This window comes from Dasypus novemcinctus, chromosome 14 (assembly GCF_030445035.2).
Source record: "Dasypus novemcinctus isolate mDasNov1 chromosome 14, mDasNov1.1.hap2, whole genome shotgun sequence".
Taxonomy (NCBI): Eukaryota; Metazoa; Chordata; class Mammalia; order Cingulata; family Dasypodidae; genus Dasypus; species Dasypus novemcinctus.
Genome location: NC_080686.1, coordinates 32,453,299 through 32,475,728, shown reverse-complemented (window position 1 = coordinate 32,475,728; position 22,430 = coordinate 32,453,299). Strand labels below are relative to the sequence as shown.

General features: G+C 47.9%; 1 protein-coding gene and 1 long non-coding RNA gene across 2 annotated transcripts in view; one reads left to right on the top strand and one right to left on the bottom strand.

Annotated features, from left to right (window-relative positions):
• Nucleotides 1–598: 598 nt before the first annotated feature.
• On the bottom strand, nt 599–8,016 carry LOC131273258 (uncharacterized). Its single transcript, XR_011645639.1, has 3 exons — nt 7,908–8,016; nt 7,609–7,752; nt 599–5,259 (listed from the first exon to the last, which is right to left on the bottom strand). It is a non-coding gene; the product is annotated as an uncharacterized lncRNA (long non-coding RNA).
• Nucleotides 7,773–22,430, top strand: part of SLCO5A1 (solute carrier organic anion transporter family member 5A1) — a 146,813-nt gene continuing 132,155 nt past the window's right edge. Inside the window, exons 1-2 of the mRNA XM_058275631.1 lie at nt 7,773–7,954; nt 9,494–10,891. Of these exons, the coding sequence (XP_058131614.1) occupies nt 9,976–10,891 (916 nt within the window). The 5' untranslated portion in view covers nt 7,773–7,954; nt 9,494–9,975. The remainder of the gene's footprint in view (nt 7,955–9,493; nt 10,892–22,430) is intronic.

Here is a 22,430-nt window from a genome sequence, read left to right as displayed (position 1 = left end):
GTGTGTCTTTACCATGTTACTTAATCTCTCTACACTTCACTTATGGCATTGGTAATGTGGAGACAGTGTTCTTATTGGGTAAGGCCAGGGGCCAGCTAGTGCCTGGGCATGGCAGAGACGGCCAGAGTCTCTATAGAGGAGCAACCTCCTGTCTTACATTAGGTCACCATTGTCCTGCTCACTGAAAAAGCGAATGGACTCTCTCCAGTCATCATCCTGTTTGCCTTCTGCAGCCTTTCTTGCTGCTGAGCACTCTCTTTTCAAGCTCCCTTGGCTTCTGTGATGCCCACACTTTTCTAACTCTTCCCGTACCTCTCTGACCATTGCTGCTGCCTCTTTCCTTAGCTTCTTCCCTCTACTTCTCTTAGATCTCGGTGTTCCTCAGGGCCCTCTCCTTTGCCTATACCTCTCTACAGTTTGCATGATCTTCCTTATTTGACCCATTCTCATGCCACCTTTGGGCCAGTGTCTCCTAATCCATACCTCTAGTCCAAACCTCCTGTCTGTAGTATAGCCAATGGCTGACGGGACATGCACACACAGATGTCCCAAAGGCATTTCAAACTCAATGCATAAAACAGGAACCATCTTTCCCTCATGACTTTTTTTTTTTTTTTAATCGTGAAACCTGGGAGCTTTATTTGTCAGGGAAACAGAACCCACAGGAGATATCTGTAATAGTATGAGATTTTATAAAATTCTCTCATGTGACCATGGGGATGCACAAGTCCAAATTCCACAGGCAGGCTGCAAACCAGGGGCTCCGATGAAGGTCCTCGATCAGTTCCCAGGAGATGTTGGCTGTCTGGAGTAGAGCTGGAAAATCTCTCTGAATGCTGAAATCACTTCCCCTTTTAAGGCCTTCAACTGATTGGCTAAGATATCACTCTTTGCTGATGGCAATCTCCTTGATTGATTGTAGATGTAATCAGCCACCTATGCAATCAACTCAATGATGATTAAAGTCCAGGAAATGCCCTTGTATTACAATTAGCCCAGTGCTTTCTTGACCATACAGCTGGGCACCATTACCTGGCCCAGTTGACACATTAGCCTAACCATCACGGTCTACCCTTGTCAACTTGGCAGCCATACCCATTACCTTAAACCATACTTAGTCTCTAAATAACAATGATAACAGACACACACACACATATATATATCCACCTAACAATATTCAACTCACCTGAAAACAACCAGGAATGCACTAATTCCCTCCCAAATAGGATGTAAGTCCTTGGGTGATACTCATTCTTAAACTTGACATCTTTAAATATTATGACATGAAACGAATATAACATGTCATATGATAAGGAGAAAAGTTAGGGAAGAAAACAAAGATATTTGTTTTATGTATATATATAATCATACTCATAACAAAACAAGAAAGATATATTCATGACCATTACAGACCTCATTTCTGTAACTGGTCATGTGGTTGAAGTTCATATTTATCACTACCTTCTTCCATTACCCATTCCATGTTCCTGTTACCTTCAGCAAGCACCTCAGCTGGCTGGGGTTGTTTACCTGTTGGAAGGAACCAAACTTTTATTCCTGAAGGTTCTGTGTAATTGCTAGTCTGCTTGGATTGTTTTTTTCCCATTGACTTAAAATTTTTTTTAAAGATTTATTTATTTATTTCTACTCCCCCTCCCCGCCCCCGGTTGTCTGTTCTCTGTGTCCGTTTGCTGTGCATTCTTCTATTTCTGCTTGTCTTCTCTTTAGGTGGCACCAGGAACTGATCCTGGGACCTTCTAGAGTGGGAGAGAGGTGCTTAATTTCTTGCACCACCTCATCTCCCTGGTCTGCTGAATCTCTTATTGTCTCTCCTCTGTGTCTCTTTTTCTTGCGTCATCTTGCTGCCCCAGCTCTCTGCTCAGGCCAGCACTCCGCTCAGGTCAGCTTGCTGCATGGGCCAGCACTCCACGTGGGCATGGTATTTGCTTGGGCCATCTCACTGTGTGGGCCAGCTTGCCTTCACCAGGAGGACCTGGGAATCGAACCCTGGACCTCTCATATGGTAGATGGGAGTTCAATTGCTTGAGCACATCCACTTTCTTCATTGACTTTAATCACAGGGCATGGCAGCACTGAGATGCCCTAGAGGATTTCCTGTATTCTAGGTAAACTCTTCCTTACCCCATTATGTAGTTGCAGTCCTATTTCCCCTTGATAGTCAGGATCAATCTCCCCAGCCAGTACAGTAATTCCCTTTTATGCCTGTTGATTCAGAGGTATGAAGAACCCAAAGTGGCCAGGTGGCAGCCTTAAACTCCAGTTCAATGGAATCAGTGTTTTCCCTAGTGGAAGCACTCCTCCTTTTGGAACTAAGACTGTAAACCAGCAGAGATTACAGCTGCAGGGACAGGAAACAAAAATTTTCCTCGTGGATTAACTAGGGGTAATAGTGAGTTGCGCCACTCCCATTTCCACCCATTGATTCCTGGACTTGTGAATCCTGGTTATGGGAGAAACAGCACCATAGAGGGGATGCTGATTTAGAGCATACACTGCCTCCTGGAGAACACTGGCCCAGTCCTGCAAGGCATTACCACTGAGTTGGCACCATATTTGAGTCTTCAAAAAGCCATTCCACCATTCTATCAATCCAGCTGCGTCAGGATGATGGGGAACATGGTAAGACCAGTGAGTTCCATGAGCATGTGCCCATTCCTACTCATCATCTCTGTAAAGTGGGTTCTTTGGTCATAAGCAATGCTGTGTGGAATGCAATGGTAGGGGATAAGACATTTGGTAAATCCATGGATGGCAGAATCATTGGGTGCAGGGAAGGCAAACTCACATCCAGAGTATGTGCCTATTCCAGTGAGAACAAATTGCTGCCTGTTCCATGATGGAAGTGGTCCAATGTAATCAACCTGTCACCAGGTACAGGCTGATCACCTCAGGGAATGGTGCCATATCAGGGGCTGAGTGTGGTCTCTGATACTGGCAGATTGGGCACTCAGCAGTGGCTGTAGCCAAGGCAGCCTTAATGCAGGGATGTCCATGTTGCTGAGCCCATGCATAACCTCCATCCCTCCCTCCATGGCCACTTTGCTCATGAGCCCATTTGGCAATGACAGGAATGGCGGGGAAAGAGGCTGAGCACTAGCCACAGAGCAGGTCATCTTATTCACTTGATTATTAAGATCTTCCTCTGCTGAAGTCATCCTCTGGTTAAGTATTTGCATTGGATCCAAATATTTTCTTGTTTTTTGCAAATCAGAAATGTCTATCCCATACCGCTCCCCCATGCGTCTGTCACCAACTTTCCAATCGTATTCCTTCCAAAGTTCCTGACCATCTAGCCAAACCATTAGCAACAGCCCATGAATCGGTGTACAAATGCACCTCTGGCCATTTCTTCTTCCAAGAAAAATGAACAGCTAGGTGTACTGCTCAAAGTTCTGCCCACTGGGAGGATTTGCCCTCACCACTATCTTTCAGAAATGTCCCAGAAAGAGGCTGCAGTGCTGCAGCTGTCCACTTTCAAGTGGTACCTGCATATCATGCAGAACCAACTGTAAACCTGGTCTGGGTTTTCTCTTTCTCAGTCAACTGATTGTAAGGGATTCCCCAAGAGGCCAAAGCTGTGGGCTGGGAAGGAGAAGGCAATGTGGCAGGAATGGTGACCAAGGGCATTTGGGCTACTTCCTCATGTAACTTACTTGTGCCTTCAGGACCTTCTCGAGCCCTATCTCGTGTATACCACTTCCACTTTATTATGGAGTGCTCCTGTGCATGCCCGACTTTATGGTTTGGTGGGTCAGACAATGCCCAGCTCATGATAGGCAACTCAGGTCTCATGGTAACTTAGTGGCCCATGGTTAAGCATTCAGTCTCTAGTAAGGCCCAGTAGTGGGCCAAAAGCTGTTTCTCCAAAGGAGAACAGTAATCTGCAGAGGATGGCGGTGTTTTGCTCCAAAATCCTAAGGGTCTGCATTGTGATTCTCCTATAGGGGCCTGCCAAAGCCTCCAAATGGCAATCTATTTGCCACTGACACTTCCAGCACCATTGGATCTGCTGGATAATAGTGCTCAAGTGGCAGTGCCGCTTGCACAGTGGCCTGTACCTGTCGCAGAGCCTCCTCTTGTTCTGGTCCTCAATCAAAACTAGCAGCTTTTCTGGTCACTCATTAAATGGGCCAGAGTAGCACACCCAAATGAGGAAGGTATTGTCTCTAAAATCCAAAGAGACCATCTAAGCATTGTACCTGTTTTTTGGCTATAGGAGTGGACAGATGCACCAGCTTATTCTCCACTTTAGAAGGGATATCTTGACATGCCCTATACCACTGGGCACCTAAAAATTTCACTGAGGTGGAAGGCCCCTGTATTTTTGTTGGATTTATCTCCCATCCTCTGTCTTGCAAATGCCTTACCAATAAGTTGGTCATTGCTACTTCTTGCTCACAAGGTCCAGTCAACATATCATCAATATAATGGACCAGTGTGATGTCTTATGGGAGGATGAGATGATCAAAATCCCAGTGGACAATATTATGACTTAGGGCTGGAGAGCTGATATACCCAAGGCAGGACAGTGAAGGTATACTGCTGCCCTTGCCAGCTGAAAGAAAACTGTTTTTGGTGGTCCTTACTAATACCAATTGAGAATAAAGCATTTGCCAGATCAATAATTGCATACCAGGTACCAGGTGATGTGTTGATTTGCTCAAGCAATGATTCCACATCTGGGATAGTGGCTGCAATTGGAGTTACCACCTGGTTAAGTTTACGATAATTTACTGTCATTCTCCAACAGATTCATCTGTTATCTGCACAGGCCAAATAGGTAACTTGAATGGGGATGTGGTGGGAACCACCACCTCTGCATCCTTCAACTCCTTGATGATGGCACTGATCTTTGCAGTCCCCTCCAGGAATCCGGTAGTGCTTTTTTAAAAAAAATTCTTTTATTTTTTTACCTCCCCCAGTGTTGCTTGCACTCACTGCTGCTCTCTGTGCCCATTTTCTGTGTGTTCTTCCATGTTTGCTCGTCTTCTCTTCTTGCCTCCTTCTTTAGGAGGCACCAGGAAGCGATCCCAGGACCTTGGGTATGGGAGAGAGAAACTCAATTGCTTAAGCCACCTTGTCTCCCTGGTCTGCTGCATCTCTCACTGTTTCTTCTCTGCGTCTCCCTTTGTTGCGTCATCTTGCTGCACCACCTCTCCATGGTGCAGGCTGTCAGCTCTCCGTGGCGGGGGCCCTCAGCTGTCTGCATCGGCTGTCCATGTGTCCGGGCCAGCTAGCCTGCACCAGGAAGACCCAGGAATTGAATCTCAAGCCTCCTGTATGGTAGACAGGAGCCCAATCACTTGACCCACATCCACTTCCCTGGTATTGCTTTTGATTTACTGTTTTGCTAGCTAGGGGCAATTCTAGTGGCTTCCACATGGCCTTTTCTGCCATAGTAGCCCTCACTCCACAACTGAGGGATCTAGTGTGGGGATTCTGCCAGTTACTGAGTATGTCTATTCCAATTACATATTCTGGAACTGGGGACGTAACCACAGAAAGGGTCTGGGGACCCACTGGACACACTGTGAGACGGACCTGAGCTAAACTCCATCCATCACCTGACCTCCATAAGCCCCTACTCTGACTGGTGGACCACAGTGACATTTTGGGTCTCCTGGAATTAATGTCACCTCTGGGCCAGTGTCTAATAATCCCTGAAATGTCTGATTATTTCCTTTTCCCCAATGCACAGTTACTCTGGTAAAGGCCGTAGGTCTCCTTGGGGAAAGGTGGGAGGAAGATTAACAGTATAAATTTTTGGCAGTTTAACAGGTTCCTTCCCCAATGGGACCTGGCCTTCTACTCATTCAAGGGGCTCTGGGTCTGTAAATTGTCACAAGTCTGGGAATTGATTAAGGTGCCATGATTCTCTGCATCCGTAATTCAAGTTTGGGTTTTGTTCATTAGAGCTAGAACTCTTCTGCTTATACAGATCAAGTAGGAATTTAGTGGACTGTCCATGTATTTTACTTCTAGGTACCCCATGATGTATTAGCCAACACCATAGCTCTATGTGACTCAGACTCTTGATCGCTGCTTTGAGTCTGCCTTTCACTGCAGTAGCCATGCCTACCTCATCTTTGATGATTTATCAGCCTGCGATCTGACCATCCCAGTAATGTTTAAAGGATTTTACCTCCATGGCAGCAGTTCCCATGGTAATATCTGGGCAAGAGAGAAGAACAATCAAAGAGCTCTTCAGAGAAGATGGAGTTAGTCTTAACTCCAGTCCTGGTTAAAGGTGTGTCCTCTGGATATTCCTGGGGTGGGTGGGCGGGACTTAAATGGTAAATCTATCCTTGCATTCCAATCTCTCTAAGCCTTTGAATTCCCTCTTCTACTGTATACCAGGCAAATCGGGCACCTCAGCCTCAGACATGCTAGGCCATCTTTTGGTCCATGGTTTAGTCAGCCACCCGAACAAACTGTTAGAGCCCTTTCTAACCCCTTGGACTATAGTGTTGAATCCAGAATTTCTAATTAGTGGACGCATATCAATAAATTCAGCCCAATCCAACTTTATATTCTTTCCACCATTATCCCATACCCTTATATCCATTCCCACACATATTCCCAATTTCTGTCCGTATAAATTGGAAAACTCAAGGAGTTCTTTTAGAGTATAGCATACTTGCTCAAGGGTAACATTTTGTACTTCACCTTTGGGGGCTTGTGGGTGGTAGGGGTGAGTAAGGAGGGTTAGAAATGTCTGGCAAGCTACTGACCTCAGGGTATTCCTTTGCATTTTTGTCTGGCGAGACATGATTAACCTCTTCAGGCCCGGGTTAGAAGGCAGAATGCCCAGGGCAGGGTGGAGTTTGGGCAGAGTTTGGTTGGTGCCTGCCTTAGCGCTGGAAGGAGGTCCAGACTTCCTGGGGCAGGCTGGAGGCAGGTGATACATGCTTGATACAAGCTTGACTTTGTATCACATTAGCCAACCATCCCAGGAGCCCTCCTGCATTTTCTTGTTCTCCAGGTGGATTGAGGTGCCAAGTCCTGCCACATCTGTTTTCTCAATGTGTTCAGTCAGTTCCCTTCTCTCCATCCCCTTGCCACTCACTGCCTCATCATATTTTGCTCAGATGCTTGCTGTTGCCTCCTAACTTGTCTCTCTGCCAGCAGCACAGCTTCTCTTTGGTTTACCCACCGCTGCCAGAGCCTGCTTTTTGGTGAGCAAGTCAGAATGTCACTGGCCCCTCAACACGGAGCAAACCACCCATGCAGCCCTTGGAGACCTTTCTACTTTGCACTCTCGTAGTCCAGTCCTCTGCATTATCTCTGCAGCTCATCTACCATGTCTCCATATCCCATGCCTTTGCACATGCTTTTCCTTCTGTCTGGACGTGAAGATCTGACAGGTTAATGGATATTAGGGTCTCCAGTAGCAGGCTGTACGGAACTTACCACATTATTTTAAGCCATTTACACGCGTTCCCTAAAGTTCGGGGTTCCTGTTTTGTTCATCTTTGGTCCCTATAACCTACTATGGTACCTGAGACTGCACGGAATAAACGAACAGGAGTAACTTATTTTGAGTGGGCTCAGTGCCTCAGCAGCTGGATATTTTGGACCCCTGCTCACCTGGGGCTTTAATGCTCCTAGCCGACCCCGCCGCGCAGGTGAAGGGCAGCGCAGAGCTCTCTGCTTGCGGGCTGGGCTAGGCGGCTGCCTGTGCGCCTGCGCCCTCTGCCGCTCCGCTCGGGGCGCTCCTCTGTGCGCGTGTGTCTGTTGAGAGAGGCGGAGAGGCTTGGGTGACAGGCCAGGGGTGGGGGGAAGAGTTCAGCCAGACTCCCAGTCTCATTCACTGAATTCTCCGCGGCTGGACCGAAGCTGCCTCCCCAGGCGGCGCCCACCTACTCCCGCACCTCCACGGTCCTCACCTCCCGCCGCTGCACTCAGCCAGACAGACTGACGCACAGGCGAACGAGTGAGTAGCTGCGGCGAGTTCTCGCCGGCATTCCTTTCCTCCGCGTGTGTGTGTGTGTACGCGCGCGCTCGCGCGCGCGGGGGGTGTCCCTGGGAATCCACGCCTGCTCTGAGAGCGCCCTCCCGGGATCCGTGTGTCCATCCGAGTCTGCGCTGCGCTGCGGGTGCCGGCCCAGGCAGGGGCCGGGGCCCTCGCGGCGCGGGGAGGGAGTTTGCCGGGATTCCCCGCCTCGGCGTGCGGCCGCCGGTGGGATTCCCCGGGAAGGCGCCTCAGCTAGCAGGCGGCGGGGAAGCCCAGGCTGGCCAGCGGCTCGCAGGCCGGGATTCTGGGACCCGGTCCCGCCGCACCGAGCGGAGCGAGACGCCGGAGCGGCCGCCTGTGCCGCCGAGGCTTGCCACCTTCCTTCCCTACCCTTTCTCCTTTCTCTTCACATCACAAAGGCGCGTCGCAGAATGAAACCCGATGCGGCTTTCTTCTCCCACCTGGTGCCCATTTCTCCGAGTCGGGAGGCGTGGAGTGGGGCTCCGCGAGATTCGGGGTGGCGGTTAATCTTGGCGACCACTCGCTTTGGGCTCCAGCGGAATTCAGACTAGGTGTGGGGTCGCGCAAGCGGTTCAGAAATGCACACATTGGGGTGTGTGTGTGTGTGCGCACGCGCGCACGCCGGGGGTACGTTTGGGGTGTGCGCTCGCTGTAAATAGCAAACCTCCCGCGGGCCCCGAGTGTGCAGTGCGGGTCTGTGGGCTCCTCGTGCGCGCTGCCATAGAGTAACGGCATCTCTTTGTTCGGTGGTGGCTTTCCCACCCCTCCGCCAAGCAAACTGATTTTCAGTTTCACTTGCCACGGCGCGCTGGAGCTGAGTGTGAGCTGCAGCCCCGAATGCCCCTGGTGTTTGTAATTGAATAGTCCTTTCGGGCGGGGTGGGGTGGGGGGGATTATTTTTAGGGTTGGAATAGAGAGGCAGGCACGTTGACCTTTTTGCTGCTGTCTTTGGCTTTGATTCATGCCTCTACTTGGAGCAGACGCTTTCGCATCCAGCCGCGCACACGTGCTTGCGCACAAGTGTGTACACACACCTCTACACATGTAGTTTTTTTTTTTTTTTAATTGGGACCGGGAAGGCATTGTATTGGTTAAAAAAAACTTTCCTTTGTTCTTTTGGGCAGTTTCTATTTTGAGTACTGGAGTAGGAGTACGAAAGGTTGCAATTAGTTCATGCGAATAGAAGGCACTGCCTCTGAGTCAGAGCTGCCAGGCTAATAATTAACATAAAAAAGCAGAAGCGCTTTTAAGGCAAAGGGGGCGGGGCGGGGCAGGTCCGAGGACCACGAGGGAGGGTCTCTGTCGACCGCCTCCCGCTTATTGTTAGCAGCCCCGAGCCTGCCAGCCGCCGGCAGACGCCCCTTCTCCAGGGCTGCGCTCCTCGCTCGCCACGTTGTCCCGCTCGCGACCCTCGGAGTCCCCCAGCGTTGGCTCCCAGGGCGCCGCGACGCCAGCCCCCCGCTGACCTTCGCTCACTGCCCTCTCTCTGCTTTGCAGGTTGGCAGCTTCGCGCCGGAGGGTGTCGGAAGCCGAGGCGGCAAGCACCCGGCACCCCTGGCCCGGCCCGGCGGGATGCGGCGCGGGTAGCAGCGCGGAGCGCCCGCACGCTGGGCGCACGGCGCACCTGCTCCGCGCGGCCGGCCGAGCGGCGGCAGAGGGGATGCGCCCGGGACGCCCACGGCGCCGGCTGCGAGCTACCGCCCGGAGGTGGACGCCGAGCAGGGCCCATCGCAGGACTGCGCGGACCCCTGCTCCCCGGGGCGCGCGGCTGCGGAGCCTCGGGGTCGCGTGTGCGGTCGGCATGCCCTGGGCGCCTCCCTCCTGGTGAGGATGCCCGGCTGCGCGGCTCTGCATCCCCAGTCCTGGTCCCTAGTGGGCACGACTGCGTGGGCGGCCCGGCTACGGCCCCTGCTGCCCGTGGATGAAAAGCGCCAGAGCCCTTGAGGGCGATCAGCGATTGAATCCGAATCCTGAGCGCCATGGACGAAGGCATTGGTCTGCAGCCCCAGGAGGGAGAGCGGCTGGGGGCACCCGCCACAGCAGGAGCTGGCCAGGAGCAGTGTGTGTCTGATACCTCTCGGTCCGAGAGTTTACCCGTCCTGATCAGCGCCTCCTGCCGGCCGGCCCTCACGCCTGCGAGTGTAGACGCCAAGCCAGCTTTCACTTGTCCGGATTCTTTGGGCCTCCAGGAATTGAAGCAAGGTCCGGGCTCGTTGGCCCCCAGCCCTTCTGCCCCCTCCACTTCGGCGGGGATGGCAGGGCCCGGGGACTGTAAACATAGGGTGGACATCAGCAAAACCGTCTCGGTGTCCTCCACTCTGGTCACTCTCCAGGGGAGGAGGTGCCTCTACGTGGTCCTCACTGATTCCCGTTGCTTCCTGGTCTGCATGTGCTTTCTGACCTTCATCCAGGCGTTAATGGTCTCCGGGTACCTGAGCAGTGTCATCACCACCATCGAGAGACGCTACAGCCTGAAGAGTTCCGAGTCTGGGCTGCTGGTCAGCTGCTTTGACATCGGGAGCCTGGTGGTCGTGGTGTTCGTCAGCTACTTCGGCGGCCGCGGCCGCCGGCCCCTGTGGCTGGCTGTGGGTGGCCTCTTCATCGCGGTGGGAGCTGCTCTTTTCGCCTTACCTCACTTCATCTCGCCCCCTTACCAGATCCAAGAGTTGAACGCCTCGGCCTCCAACGACGGCCTGTGCCAGGGTGGGAATGCCACGGCAACTTCGGAGCCTCCCGCCTGCCGGAAGGATTCAGGAGGAAATAATCACTGGGTGTATGTGGCTTTATTCGTTTGTGCACAGATACTCATTGGAATAGGATCGACACCCATTTATACCCTGGGACCAACCTACTTAGATGATAATGTCAAGAGAGAAAATGCATCCTTGTACCTAGGTAAGACTTTCCTGTCTCACTGTTTCAGATACTCTCAGATAAGGTTGACTAACACTGAAACTTGCTTTTCATCCCCAAATCAAAAGGAACCATTATTTTCACCTTTTCTTTGATATTTTCTTTTAAGTATTAAGGTTCACTTTAGAGTTTTCCTGGGTGTGGTGTGTTTTGGGTTGGGGGGAGGGGAGAATCAATTAGTTGGGATTTTTTTTGAACTAATTTTCTTACTTCACACCTTGTCTTTTCCCAAGCAATGCAAAATTTTACCTACGTAACAGTGCTTCTCTCATTTGCTGTCTACCTTTGCAAAAGCTCTAATTCATTAAGTTTATCTTTAGTAGCTGCCCATCTAGAAGCATTCAGGTAGGTACAGCAGTAACTACTGTGGAGTGAATTTTGCATTACTTTTTGCTTTGATCTGCTGCTTCTCAGTCCTGTCCCTAACACCAGGGATAATAGAATAGTCAGATGACATAAAACATACTTTCTTGCCCCACATCTGTATTTCTTACATGTTACCTGCGTGACTTTAAAAAAATAACTTGAGCGATAGTAAATGCCTAAATTGTCTTTATGAAGAAAAAACATCACACGTTGTAAGGTTTATCCAAAGCCATTTTTATTGCTAGTTGAAGACCCTCAGTTAATCAGTGCCAGTGAGTGAGTGGTTAACTCTTGGATGTGAGTCCAGGTAGACAGGGCTACTGGTAGGAAACTTTACTGCTTAGGATTCTGTGTGGTTACCAGCACCTTACATCAGCTGTGCCTTAACACAGAACTTCTGAAGGATGGATTCAAACTCTTGAAAGGGCTGAAAAGCAGTCCTGCCTGATGAGATCTTTGTTTTTATGTGTTTCTCTATGATAGTCCAGCTAAAACAAAATAAAGGATTTTACTGTACTTAATAAAAACAGAATGGTGAAATAAATGAATACTAGCTAGATTTCGCAGTTTATTTAGCCATGTGCTGATAGGTTCCTTGGTGCAGGAATTACAAGGTTTTCAAAGGACTCTGTAAGTGATATCCCAAATGAAAGAGGGCTGTGCTTCCTCCTCAGTGCATCTAGTGACCCCAAAAGTTGCTATAAGGGGTATTTAGCCTTTCATATTCCACAGTAATTGACCCAGATGCAGTAGACAAGAGTTCAGTAATTTATTTGTATATTTGCAAAAGAAAGACATTTCTACTTAGGGCAGAGAGGAATAGCTTACTTATTACTTTGCCTTCGTATTTTCTGAAAATTTTTTCTGAGAATTTTCAAATATACAGGAGAGTTAAAGGACTAGTATAATGAACACCACTGTAGCTACCACCTAGACTCAATAATTGCTCATTTTGTCACACTGACTGTGTGTGTGTATTTTCGTGGGTGGCCTACACCATTTGAGAGTAATTACAGATACTGCTAGACTTTAAATGCTTCAGTGTGCATTCTCTAAAAATAAGGACATTTAAAAAATCTAACTACAGGAGCATTAACATCCTAAGAACATTAATAACCATTCCTTTATATCATCAAATATCAAGTCCATCTTCAGGTTTCTTCCGCTGCCTCTCAGAAGCCTTTTATAGCCATTTATTTCAAACCAGGAGCCAATCAAGGTTCGTTCATACGTTGGTTGCATTTGACTCTTAGGTCTTTATAGCCATTTATAATCTTTTATAAACAAATCTATAATTTAAAAAATAATTACCCTTTTACAATGCCTCAACTTTTACCTTTTTCCATGATGTAGACTTTTTGAATATTCAAGGCTGGTTGATTGGTAGCCTCTTCCACATTCTAGATTGTTCTGATTATTTCCTCAGGGTTTCTCTTACCTTGTTCCTCCATTCCTTTTGTTAATGACACATCGGGTGTTTAATCTAAAGGCTTAATTGGGTTCAGACAAAACGCTTTGGGCAAGACTACTTCTTAGGTGATGCTGTGTGCTTTCTATGCCATCACGTCTGGCTAGGTGTTAGTGATGCCAGGTTTACTCACTTGTTTGGGTGACGGCCAAGTCTTTCCATTGTTAAGATAAGTTTCTCCCTTTGAAGTAGTCTTTTGAGTGACACCTTGCCACTGTCAATATCCTAATTGCTTTTCCTGTTGCTGATCTTGGCCTCCTTGAACTTTGAAAACCTGGTGCTTCATCTCACATCTAGGGGCCATTGTCAAGAAATTGCTACCTCAGAAACACAGGCAGAACGTAACCTAATGTGAGAAGATGCGCTAAGAAGAGCGCTGAGAGTTAGCTTTTTTGATGGTGGTTGCCCACCAAGAAGAAAAACAGCGAGCACATATTAAGTACATATTCTGTGCTAGGCGTAGTGCTAGTTTGGGGAATATAAAAAATGAGACACAGTCTCAGGCCTTGGGGAATATTCAGTGTAAGAAAGAATTATTGATTGTTCCAAGGATGTGTGTGTGTGTGTGTGTGACGTGACATGTGCAAGGGTAGAGTTCGATGGAAGTGGTATTGTGCTTTCCTCTTCTGTATTTTAAAATACACGTTGGCTAAAAATTGGTTTTTTGAAACATTTTGATGAATGCCTTAGGACATATTCTAGAGTTCTGCTTCATATTAAATGGGCCTCAGTAAACGCTTCAGTGTTTTGAGTACCAGGAATTTTACACCTGTTCTTTTATTTCATCTTCTTAATGGCCCTGTGAGATGGGTATTGTTTTCCCTATAATATGGATGTGTAAACTGAGGCTAGGCAAGGTTAGGTGAGTGGCTGAAGGGCCCATAGCAGGTTAAAGGCACAGCCTGGTCTCCCACCCAGAGCCTTGGGCCTCCCTCTGTGCTGTGTGGACTTTTGGCAGGAGGCTTTCAGGCCATTTAATTCCAAAGGCTGTGCCAACTTCAGAGTTTTGAGGATGGTACAGTAGAATGCAGAACTGGCCTAAAGTGATCCAAACATGATGAAAACATGAAACCTTGAAAGTACGTTTTATAGGATACCTCTGTGCAAATAAAGGCAGAGAAATGACTCACAGAACTCAGACGAACAATGATAATCAAGTGTGAAGAGAGATTTTTCCAAATAGCTAGTTAAAATATCTTTGTGATTTTTCCCAAAACTGTTCTTGTAGATATCTCTTTTAACCCTCCTTAACCTTCTTATCAGCCTTTCTAACTTCTCATTAAAACCACAGAAGAGAAAAAAATCAGGTAGCAGATTAGTAATTGCAGGCAGGAGCAAATATTTGAATTAATGTTGAAGCCACTGTAGTGAAATGTAATTGTGTATCTTAATCTTTTGAAAGTTCTATGTTAACATTCGGACAGCTTTAAATATAGAAGAAATGTGTCATGGATGAGCTATGGCAGCACTTAGACCCACTAAATGTGCTAACTCTGTCGGGAAGGAAAGAGATTCAGTGTTGACCTGGAGCATAGTGGAAGCTTTGTAGGCCTTCGTAAGAAGTGAGGTTAGCAGCCAGACCATTATTTGTAATTGTATCTCAAGGAGAGAGAGAAAATATGATCCTCTGTGGGCAAGAAATCCATGAACCAACAGGGAAAGGAGAAAGACTGGCTAAGCATGTGGGAAAGGGGAAAAAAGGAAGCATTTCTGGAATAAAAAGCCACAACTCCTATTGGGGCGATGTTCCGTATTAACTGACGACTGGCATGGGTGGGTGCCTGCCAGCCACCTCCTGGGGGCGTTCCACTGTCTCCCTGACTTCCACACACAGAAGGGCTGGCTTTGGTGCAGTGCCTTAGAAAGAGCACTCGGCGGAGCAGGCAGAGGATCTGTATTTTATATCTCTGTTTGTGGGACTTTAGCCAAATCCCTGAACTTCTCCTCCTCTATTTCTACAGGGGATTATTACATTCATTTTCCTCACTGTAATATTTTGTGGACCAAAAAAGATCACGTGTGTGCACAAATGACAGTTGGTCTTGCTCTGTCAAAGCAGAAGTCAACTTCTAAGATTCCGGAGTGGGAAGAGTGAGGAATGAGAGAGACTTTTCTTTTCCTGAGTGTGAATACTTTCAAACATAGCTTTTTTATACTTGGAGAAAGAAGCCACACCTTAGAAACATTGTACAAGAAGTCTTTTTTTTTTTTTACGATTTCTTTATTTATTTCTCCCTGCCCTCTCTTGTCGTTGTACTTGCTGTCTGCTCTCTCTGCCCATTCACTGTGTGTTCTGTGTCTGCTTTTCTTCTCTTTAGGTGGCACCAGAAACCAATCTTGGAACCTTCCGGAGTGGGAGAGAGGTGCTCAATCTCTTGCACCACCTCAACTCCCTGGTCTGCGGCATCTCTTATTTTCTGTCCTCTGTGTCTCTTTTTGTTGCATCCTCTTGCTGTGCCAGCTTGCCACGTGGGCCAGTATTCTGCGTGGGCCAGCACGTTTTCACCAGGAGGCCTCGGGAATCGAACTGTGGACCTCCTATATGGTAGACGGGAGCCCAATCGCTTGAGCCACATCCGCTTTTCTGTACAACTAAGTCTTGATCACTGTTTGAGTAAGGTTAGATTCTGATTAATTCAATTTCCTCATAACCAAGGTTTTATCACCAGAACTTGCTGTGGGAAATGTTTTTTTTTTTTAACTTTGTTTTCTGAAATAATTTCAACCTTACAGAACAGTTGGAAAAATAATACAAGACCCATACAGAGAACTCCAGCGTACCATCATCCAGATACCCAGATCCACCACCTTTTAACGTTTTGCCACATTTGACATATTGTTCTATTATCCACCATTTAACTATGTATCTATGTATCTGTCTATCTTCTAAGCATTTGATAGTAGGTTGTGTATATCTATAGCATGGCAACCTTTGATGACCACCTGTCTTTTCTTTCATTTCTCTTCCCTTACCCCTGCCCCCACCGTGTCTGCTCTGTGTCCATTCGCTGTGTGTTCTTCTGTGTCTGCTTGCATTATCTGGCAAAACTGGGAAACTGTGTCTCTTTTTAGTTGCATCATCTTGCTGTGTCAGCTCTCCGTGTGTGTTGCCTCTCCTGGGCGGGCTGCGCTTTTTTCACGTGGGGTGGCTCTTCTTGCGGGGTGCGCTTCTTGCGCGTGGGGCTCCCCTACACGGGGGCGCCCCTGTGTGGCACGGCACTCCTTGCATGCCACAGCATTGCAAGTGGGCCAGCTTACCACACGGGTCAGGAGGCCGTGGGGATCAAACCCTGGACCGTCCATATGGTAGATGGACGCTCTATCAGTTAAGCCACATCTGCTTCCCCACCTGTCCTTAATGAAGCTACATTTTTGGTAGTGTAATGTAGTGAAAACTCTTGGTGTTTGAAGGGCATGTGGTGTCTGAGTTTCAACACTTGGGTCTTCATTTGCTCGCATAGACTATGGCAGGAAGTTTGGTGAACAGGAAGCCATCAAAGGACATACTGAAGTCATTGTAAAAATAAATCCCTGGTAGCTTATTCTAATTTTTTTTGACAGTTTCTCAATTTTCTGTAAGTGGAGTGAGCTTGAAATTGAGTTCTAATTCATCAATATTTTATAGTAATATAAATATTATATATGCATGTGTATTAATACATATGACTATATATGTACATATGTATCTATGGAATTTCATAGGAATATAAACAGTGAAAGATACATATGTGTATCTTCCAGATCAGTGTTCTCTGGAGCCATATAACCAAATGGCTTTAACACATTAGGGGTTGTTTGTCTCAAGCAGTAAGATGCCTGGGGTGGGCAGTCAAGGGCTTGTACAGCCTTGCGTGGTATGGTGTGGGTCCCTTCTTTTTTTTTAATGTTTATTTTATTTATTTCTCCCAACCCCCTCATTGTTTGCATTTGCTGTGTCTGCTTGTTTTGTGCTGGTCTTTTCAGAAGACATGGAGACCCAAACCCGTGACCTCCGATGTGGGAGGGAGGCGCCTAATCGCCTGAGCCACCTCCACGCCCTGCTTTGTTGTGTCTCTCTTGCCTCTGGTTGCATCATCTCGTTGCGTCAGCTCCCTGCACCTGCCTATCGTGTCTGCTCACTGTCTTGCATCTTCTTTAGGAAGCATGGGGCACTGAACGTGGAACTCCCATGTGGTGGACGTGAGCCACATCCACTTCCCCGGGTCCGTCCTTTATTCCTGCTTGGCTGTCCTTGCAGTGACTGCCGCCTGGCCTCTCAGGCACGGGGTGTGCTCCTCTCACAAGGGGAACGTGGAAGAGGCCACGCTGCCTACTCATGCATGCCTACTGGCCAAGAACCAAGCCTCCTGCCCGATGCTAGCGAGCATGGCTTTTTGGGAAGGCAAGCTTTAAGTTTCCTAGTCTGTAAGGGAGAGAACGGCAAGTGAAATGAGGGAGGAGTGAATACCGAGTGGGTCTCCAGTCGTAGCTAATATCCCTGTCAGGTTTTACCTTTTGCCTTAGTAGCCAGGAAATCCACAATTTTTTTTTTGACCAGTATTAATAACCTATCGAAGGTATCTTGTAGCATTAATTTTCCCTATCTTTTTGCTGAGATTTTGAAGGGGCCCAAAATATATGGCACCCTTCCCCGCCCCCCCTGCAGTTCTGAGTTAATTGAGAAATAAGACAAAGATGTAACTGCATTGGGGAAAAAATATCACTTTTTAAAAATGTCACTGTAAATCACAGAATTAAATAGAACGTTGACCCCAAACAGTGTCGCCGCTGTCGGTCTCCCCATGGGGTCTTCCCAGGTGAGGTTTATGCCTCAGAGGAACTGTCCTCCGTGTGTGCCCACCCACTCCCGAGAAGCCCAAGAGGCTTTGAGCCGAGCGTCCCGGTTGAGTCTCAGATTCCTCCATCCCCTTAATCCTCTTCTTTCCTGGGGAGGAGCGGGTGACGGGGAGAGGAGGCGGCTGGACTACCGCAGCAGGGGCGCGCACTGCGTGGCGGGCAACCCCCTTCCCTGAGGCTTTCCACTGGCTTTTGTTCCGCCTCGATGTTCCTGGTCTTCTGTACCAGTGTTTACCTTCCTAAGCCACAGACTGTCCTTTCTGGAAGTTTGTTCTGTACAAATCTCAACTAAAAACCCAAACAAACCAAAACCTCTCCACTGAAACCTAATACGAGGGAGAATGATGACTGAGAGATTTGAGGAAATGGTTTTGAGGACACAGGGATGTGAGAGGACAGAGCCTCGGGCCCCGGGGCGTGGGGCTGTCAGAGCTCACCAGTGTCGCGTATACCTGGGGTGGTTAAGCTGGGTGGGAACAGGTGTATCTTTCCTACCCTCGGCAGCTACCAAATTTATGTCACCTGTGTGCTTTTAACCTCTACCGTACTGCTGCGACCTGCGCAGTGTAGTGGCAACCGAACAACAGGGTCTGCGCAGCCCCAAGGAGGAGGTGAGGGGACGGGGAAAGGAAAGACACAAAGAAGCGGGGATCAGGTGGGCCGTGAGGAGCTGCAGGAGGCCACAGCTACCACACCCCCAGCTGGATTCTGCAGTTTATTTCATACCCTTAGAACAAACAGTGCATACAGCTGTTCTCACCGGAAGCTCGTCACTAGGTCACTACGACCGCACACGTTATTCTTTGATCTTATTAGCCCTCTGATAGCACCGTTTTCTTAGACTTCATTATCCATAATCAATATAGCTTTGATCAGTACACAACCATACCCAGGGGGGCCTCGTTTATCCCCGTTCTCTCCAGGTGCACGTTCTTCTTTACCGGCATGCTTTCTGTGAACCTTGGAGCCTGCTTTGCAGGCCTCCGGGAGTCTTGCTTTGCAGGGCTCCCCACACCATTCCTTAGTCAACCGCAGGGTCTGACTGGAAAGCAGAGTGGCTCCCTGCCTGTTGTGGAAAAGACAGGTGGGCGCACGCTGATTTATAAAGCCCACCTGCAAACAGCGCAGCCATTTTAGTAGCATTTGTGAAACAGCCCTCAAGTGTGGTTTTATTGCTCTCTCCCTTCACATGGCTGTGAATTCTAATGTCTCTGCCATCTGAAACAGGTCTTTCAAACTTTAATGTGCGGGTGTGATGGTAGATTTTTGTGTCAACTTGGCTATTGTTTGGTCACATGCTGGCCGAGTCATTACTGTGCAGGTATTTTGTAGATTCGAGTAGCATCTACAATCTGCTGATCTTATTAAGTAAAGATTACCTTCCAAAACATCCAGTCAGATGGAGGTTTACCAGCAAGAATGCCTCCAGAGTTCAACATCAACTCTTACTAGAATTTCCAGCCTGCCTGTTTCCTTGAAGGAATTCTGACTCAAGACTTCAACATCAACTTTATTGGCATTTATAGTCTGTGGCCTGCCCGATGGAATTCGGACCTGCCAGCCCACGGTTACCTGAGCCAGTTCTTTATAATGTTCTTTATGTTTCTCTGTGTGCACACGCACACGTGTGTATATTTACACATATATCCTGTTGGTTCTGTTTGGAGAACCCTGACTGCAGCAGCGTGCAAAGCAGCTGGGCATCTTTTTAAAATGCAGATTCTGCTTCTGTAAGTCTGGGGTGGGGCCTAGGATTCTGCATTTTTAACATACTCTCAGGTGAGGCCGGTGCTGGTCCTAGGACCACATTTTGAGCAGCAAGGGTCTAAAGGCCAGTGATCTTTGGCCCTTTCCACTGGTGGAAAATCTTTGGGCTTGCATTTGGGGCCACTGTTGGTAAAATCAGCTGCTGCTGGCCGTTCTGTTTCATCAGGAAAATCCCCACTGTTTATTCCTTCCACGAAACTAAAATGTCAGTTTTGGGTGTTTCCTAAGTGTAGTTACTTCTTAGAATTTAACGCTGCAAAGTTCGGTGAGAGAAAGTAGCCTTGGACAAATGGTGTTAATTCTGTTACTAGCCAAAGGAAGCCCTGCTTTCTCTATCCTTCTCACCGTTCAAGGGCTCTGTGCTGAGGGATGTCCCCCTGGAGCAGGGCCTCTTAACCAGGAGTCCATGAGCTTGAATGGAAATTCAGAAAGCATTATTCTTCTGGGGATGTGTTGATGCTGGTGTGGTATGTTTATTAAATAATACACAGTATAGTGTGGACTTAGGGGTCTGTGGTTTTCACCTGACTGGCAGAGGTGTCCGTAGGACAGAAAGGGTTAAGAACCCCTGTTTTGGAGGAGCTCCAGGTGCCAGAGCTAAGTGTGTGAGCTGTGCAGCCCTAGGTGAGCTTACCTTAAAAGGCCCCTGGTGGGCGAAAAGCAAACAAACCCATGCATTCAGCTTTGCTTTTTGCTTTCTAGACACTCCAGAAATTTTAGCAGTGGATTTAGAGTTTGGAGAGACAGAAGAATATAAGATCAAGGTATACTGGAAAGTAAGGATCCAAGTTTTTTCCCTTGCAAGGGGTGGTCAGACTGAAAAATGGGCATGCTGTGTAGTTGGCTGAGGTTCTACTGGCAATAGTTTTCAAGGCAACGTGTGTCCTAGAGATCATGTCATTCAGCTGTATTTGTCCAAATGATAATTTGACAGATGAAGAAACCCAGACTCCAAAAGGTAAAAGGATTTGCCCAGGTCATGTGGCCAACCTGGTCCTCGACCTGTATGTATTAAGAAAAATCATTTACTGTATAAATGGAAATTTGGAAAGTCCAAGTCCTGGGATAGTGGAATAACTCCTTCCCTCCCTCTGCAACGACCTAGCACATGCTGCTTCGTGTGTGTGTCCACTCGGCCTCTGAGAAGGTTCTTCAAGTGTGTGGGAATTTTAAGTGATTCCTTTGGAGAATAATTTTTAAAAGAAGGCATAGGGATTTGGAAAAAGAAAAATGGAGGCAAAGTAGATTTTAGAGAAGGCATTTTAGGAATGAAGCCTTCAAAGAGAGAAATGAAGGTAAAGAAATATACCTGGGCCTCTGGGTGGTTCTGTGGGGTGTTGTATTGGGGGAGAGGGGGAGGAATGGAAGTATTTGGAAGTAGAGACTGTGGGTCCCATCTGTGTGTCCTGCCTGTGAGAGCTAGTGCTCTCTCCCCTGTGTTCTCGGCTTCCCTTTGCCAGGGGGCTTCCACAGTTGCCCAGTCCTCCTCCACAAAAACCTTTCGCGATACTCAGGTGTTGCATGTTCTGAACCAATTCCCTATGGAAAACTGCATAGTTTCCAAGTCAGTCCGAACCAGTGGTTCTCAGCTGGGACGACTTTGTCCGCCAGGAGACGTTTGGCGGTGCCTGCAGACAGTTTTGGTTGTCACACCTGGGAGGTGGTGGCGGTGGCGGTTGTGGTGGGGGGGAGGTTGGCTACTGGCCTCTAGTGGGTGGAGGCCAGGGTTGCCTCTCAACATCCTGCGGGCATAGGGCAGCCCCACAGCGAAGAATTAGCCACTGCTCAGTACTGCGACTCTGAGCTTTTCCCATCTTATGCACTCAGGTTTCGCTGTGTATCTTGAGTTCCTTCTATCTTAGGACTGAAAGTAGAAATCTCTGGGTCATAGAATCAGAAAAGCATTGGACATTTGGGTGGAGGACACTCAGGAAAAATGTCTGTGTGAATAGGGAGGCCCTCTAGCAGGCAGGAGAAAAAAATGTGACCATGGAGATATTCTGGACAGTACCCTTGGAGTTGGGAATACCATAACTCTTGGAGAAGGAATGCTGTATTTGTGTGTGTGTGCTGTGGGGAGTGGTATGACAACTTCCCTGCAATATATGAACTCTGATTTAGTGGTGTCTCTAGAAAAAGAAAATATCAAGATGAAGAGTTCTGGTAAAAACAGAGTGATTTCTCTTAAAAATAAATGAGGGTGGGGATTAGGGATATATGGGAACCTCTTATTTTTTTAATGTAACATTTTGTGTGATCTATGTATCTTTAAAGAAAAAAGATAATAAAAAAGAAATTAGAAAAGAGCTAAGTAAATGGCAAGGCCATCTGTGTAATGAAAAGGAAGCATTAATACTGTTTTTTTTTAAAAAAGATTTATTTCTCTTCCCTTCGCCCACCCCCACCCCGGTTGTCTGTTCTCTGTGACTATTTGCTGCGTGTTTTTCTTTGTCTGCTTCTGTTGTTGTCAGCTGCATGGGAATCTGTGTTTCTTTTTGTTGTGTCATCTTGTTGTGTCTGCTCTCCATGTGTGCGGCGCCATTCCTGGGCAGGCTGCTCTTTCTTTTGCGCTGGGCGGCTCTCCTTACGGGGTGCATTCCTTGCGCGTGGGACACCCCTGTATGGCCCGGCACTCTTTGCGCGCATCAGCACTGCGCATAGGCCAGCTCCACATGGGTCAAGGAGGCCGGGGGTTTGAACCGCGGACCTCCCATGTGGTAGGTGGACGCCCTATTCACTGGGCCAAGTCTACTTCCCAAGAGCTATTTTTGACAACTAATATTTTTGAGTAAATATATTGCCAGGTACTGTCTTATTTAATCCTCAGAATAACTCTTTGGGCAGTTACCTTTGTTTTCCACATTTGACAGATGTTGGAAATTGAGGCTTATTGAGGTTAAGTATGTGCTCAAGGTCATCTAAAGAGTGGCAAAGTCAAGACTCAAGGCCGTGGTCCAAAGCCAGAGCTCTTGACACTGCCGTTACGGAGACCTGCTGCGACTTTGAGCTTCTTCATTTCATTATCTGTAAAGGAGACGGGGAGGTAAGGCTAGTGACTTCTTAGAGTCCAGTCGCGCCTTGAGT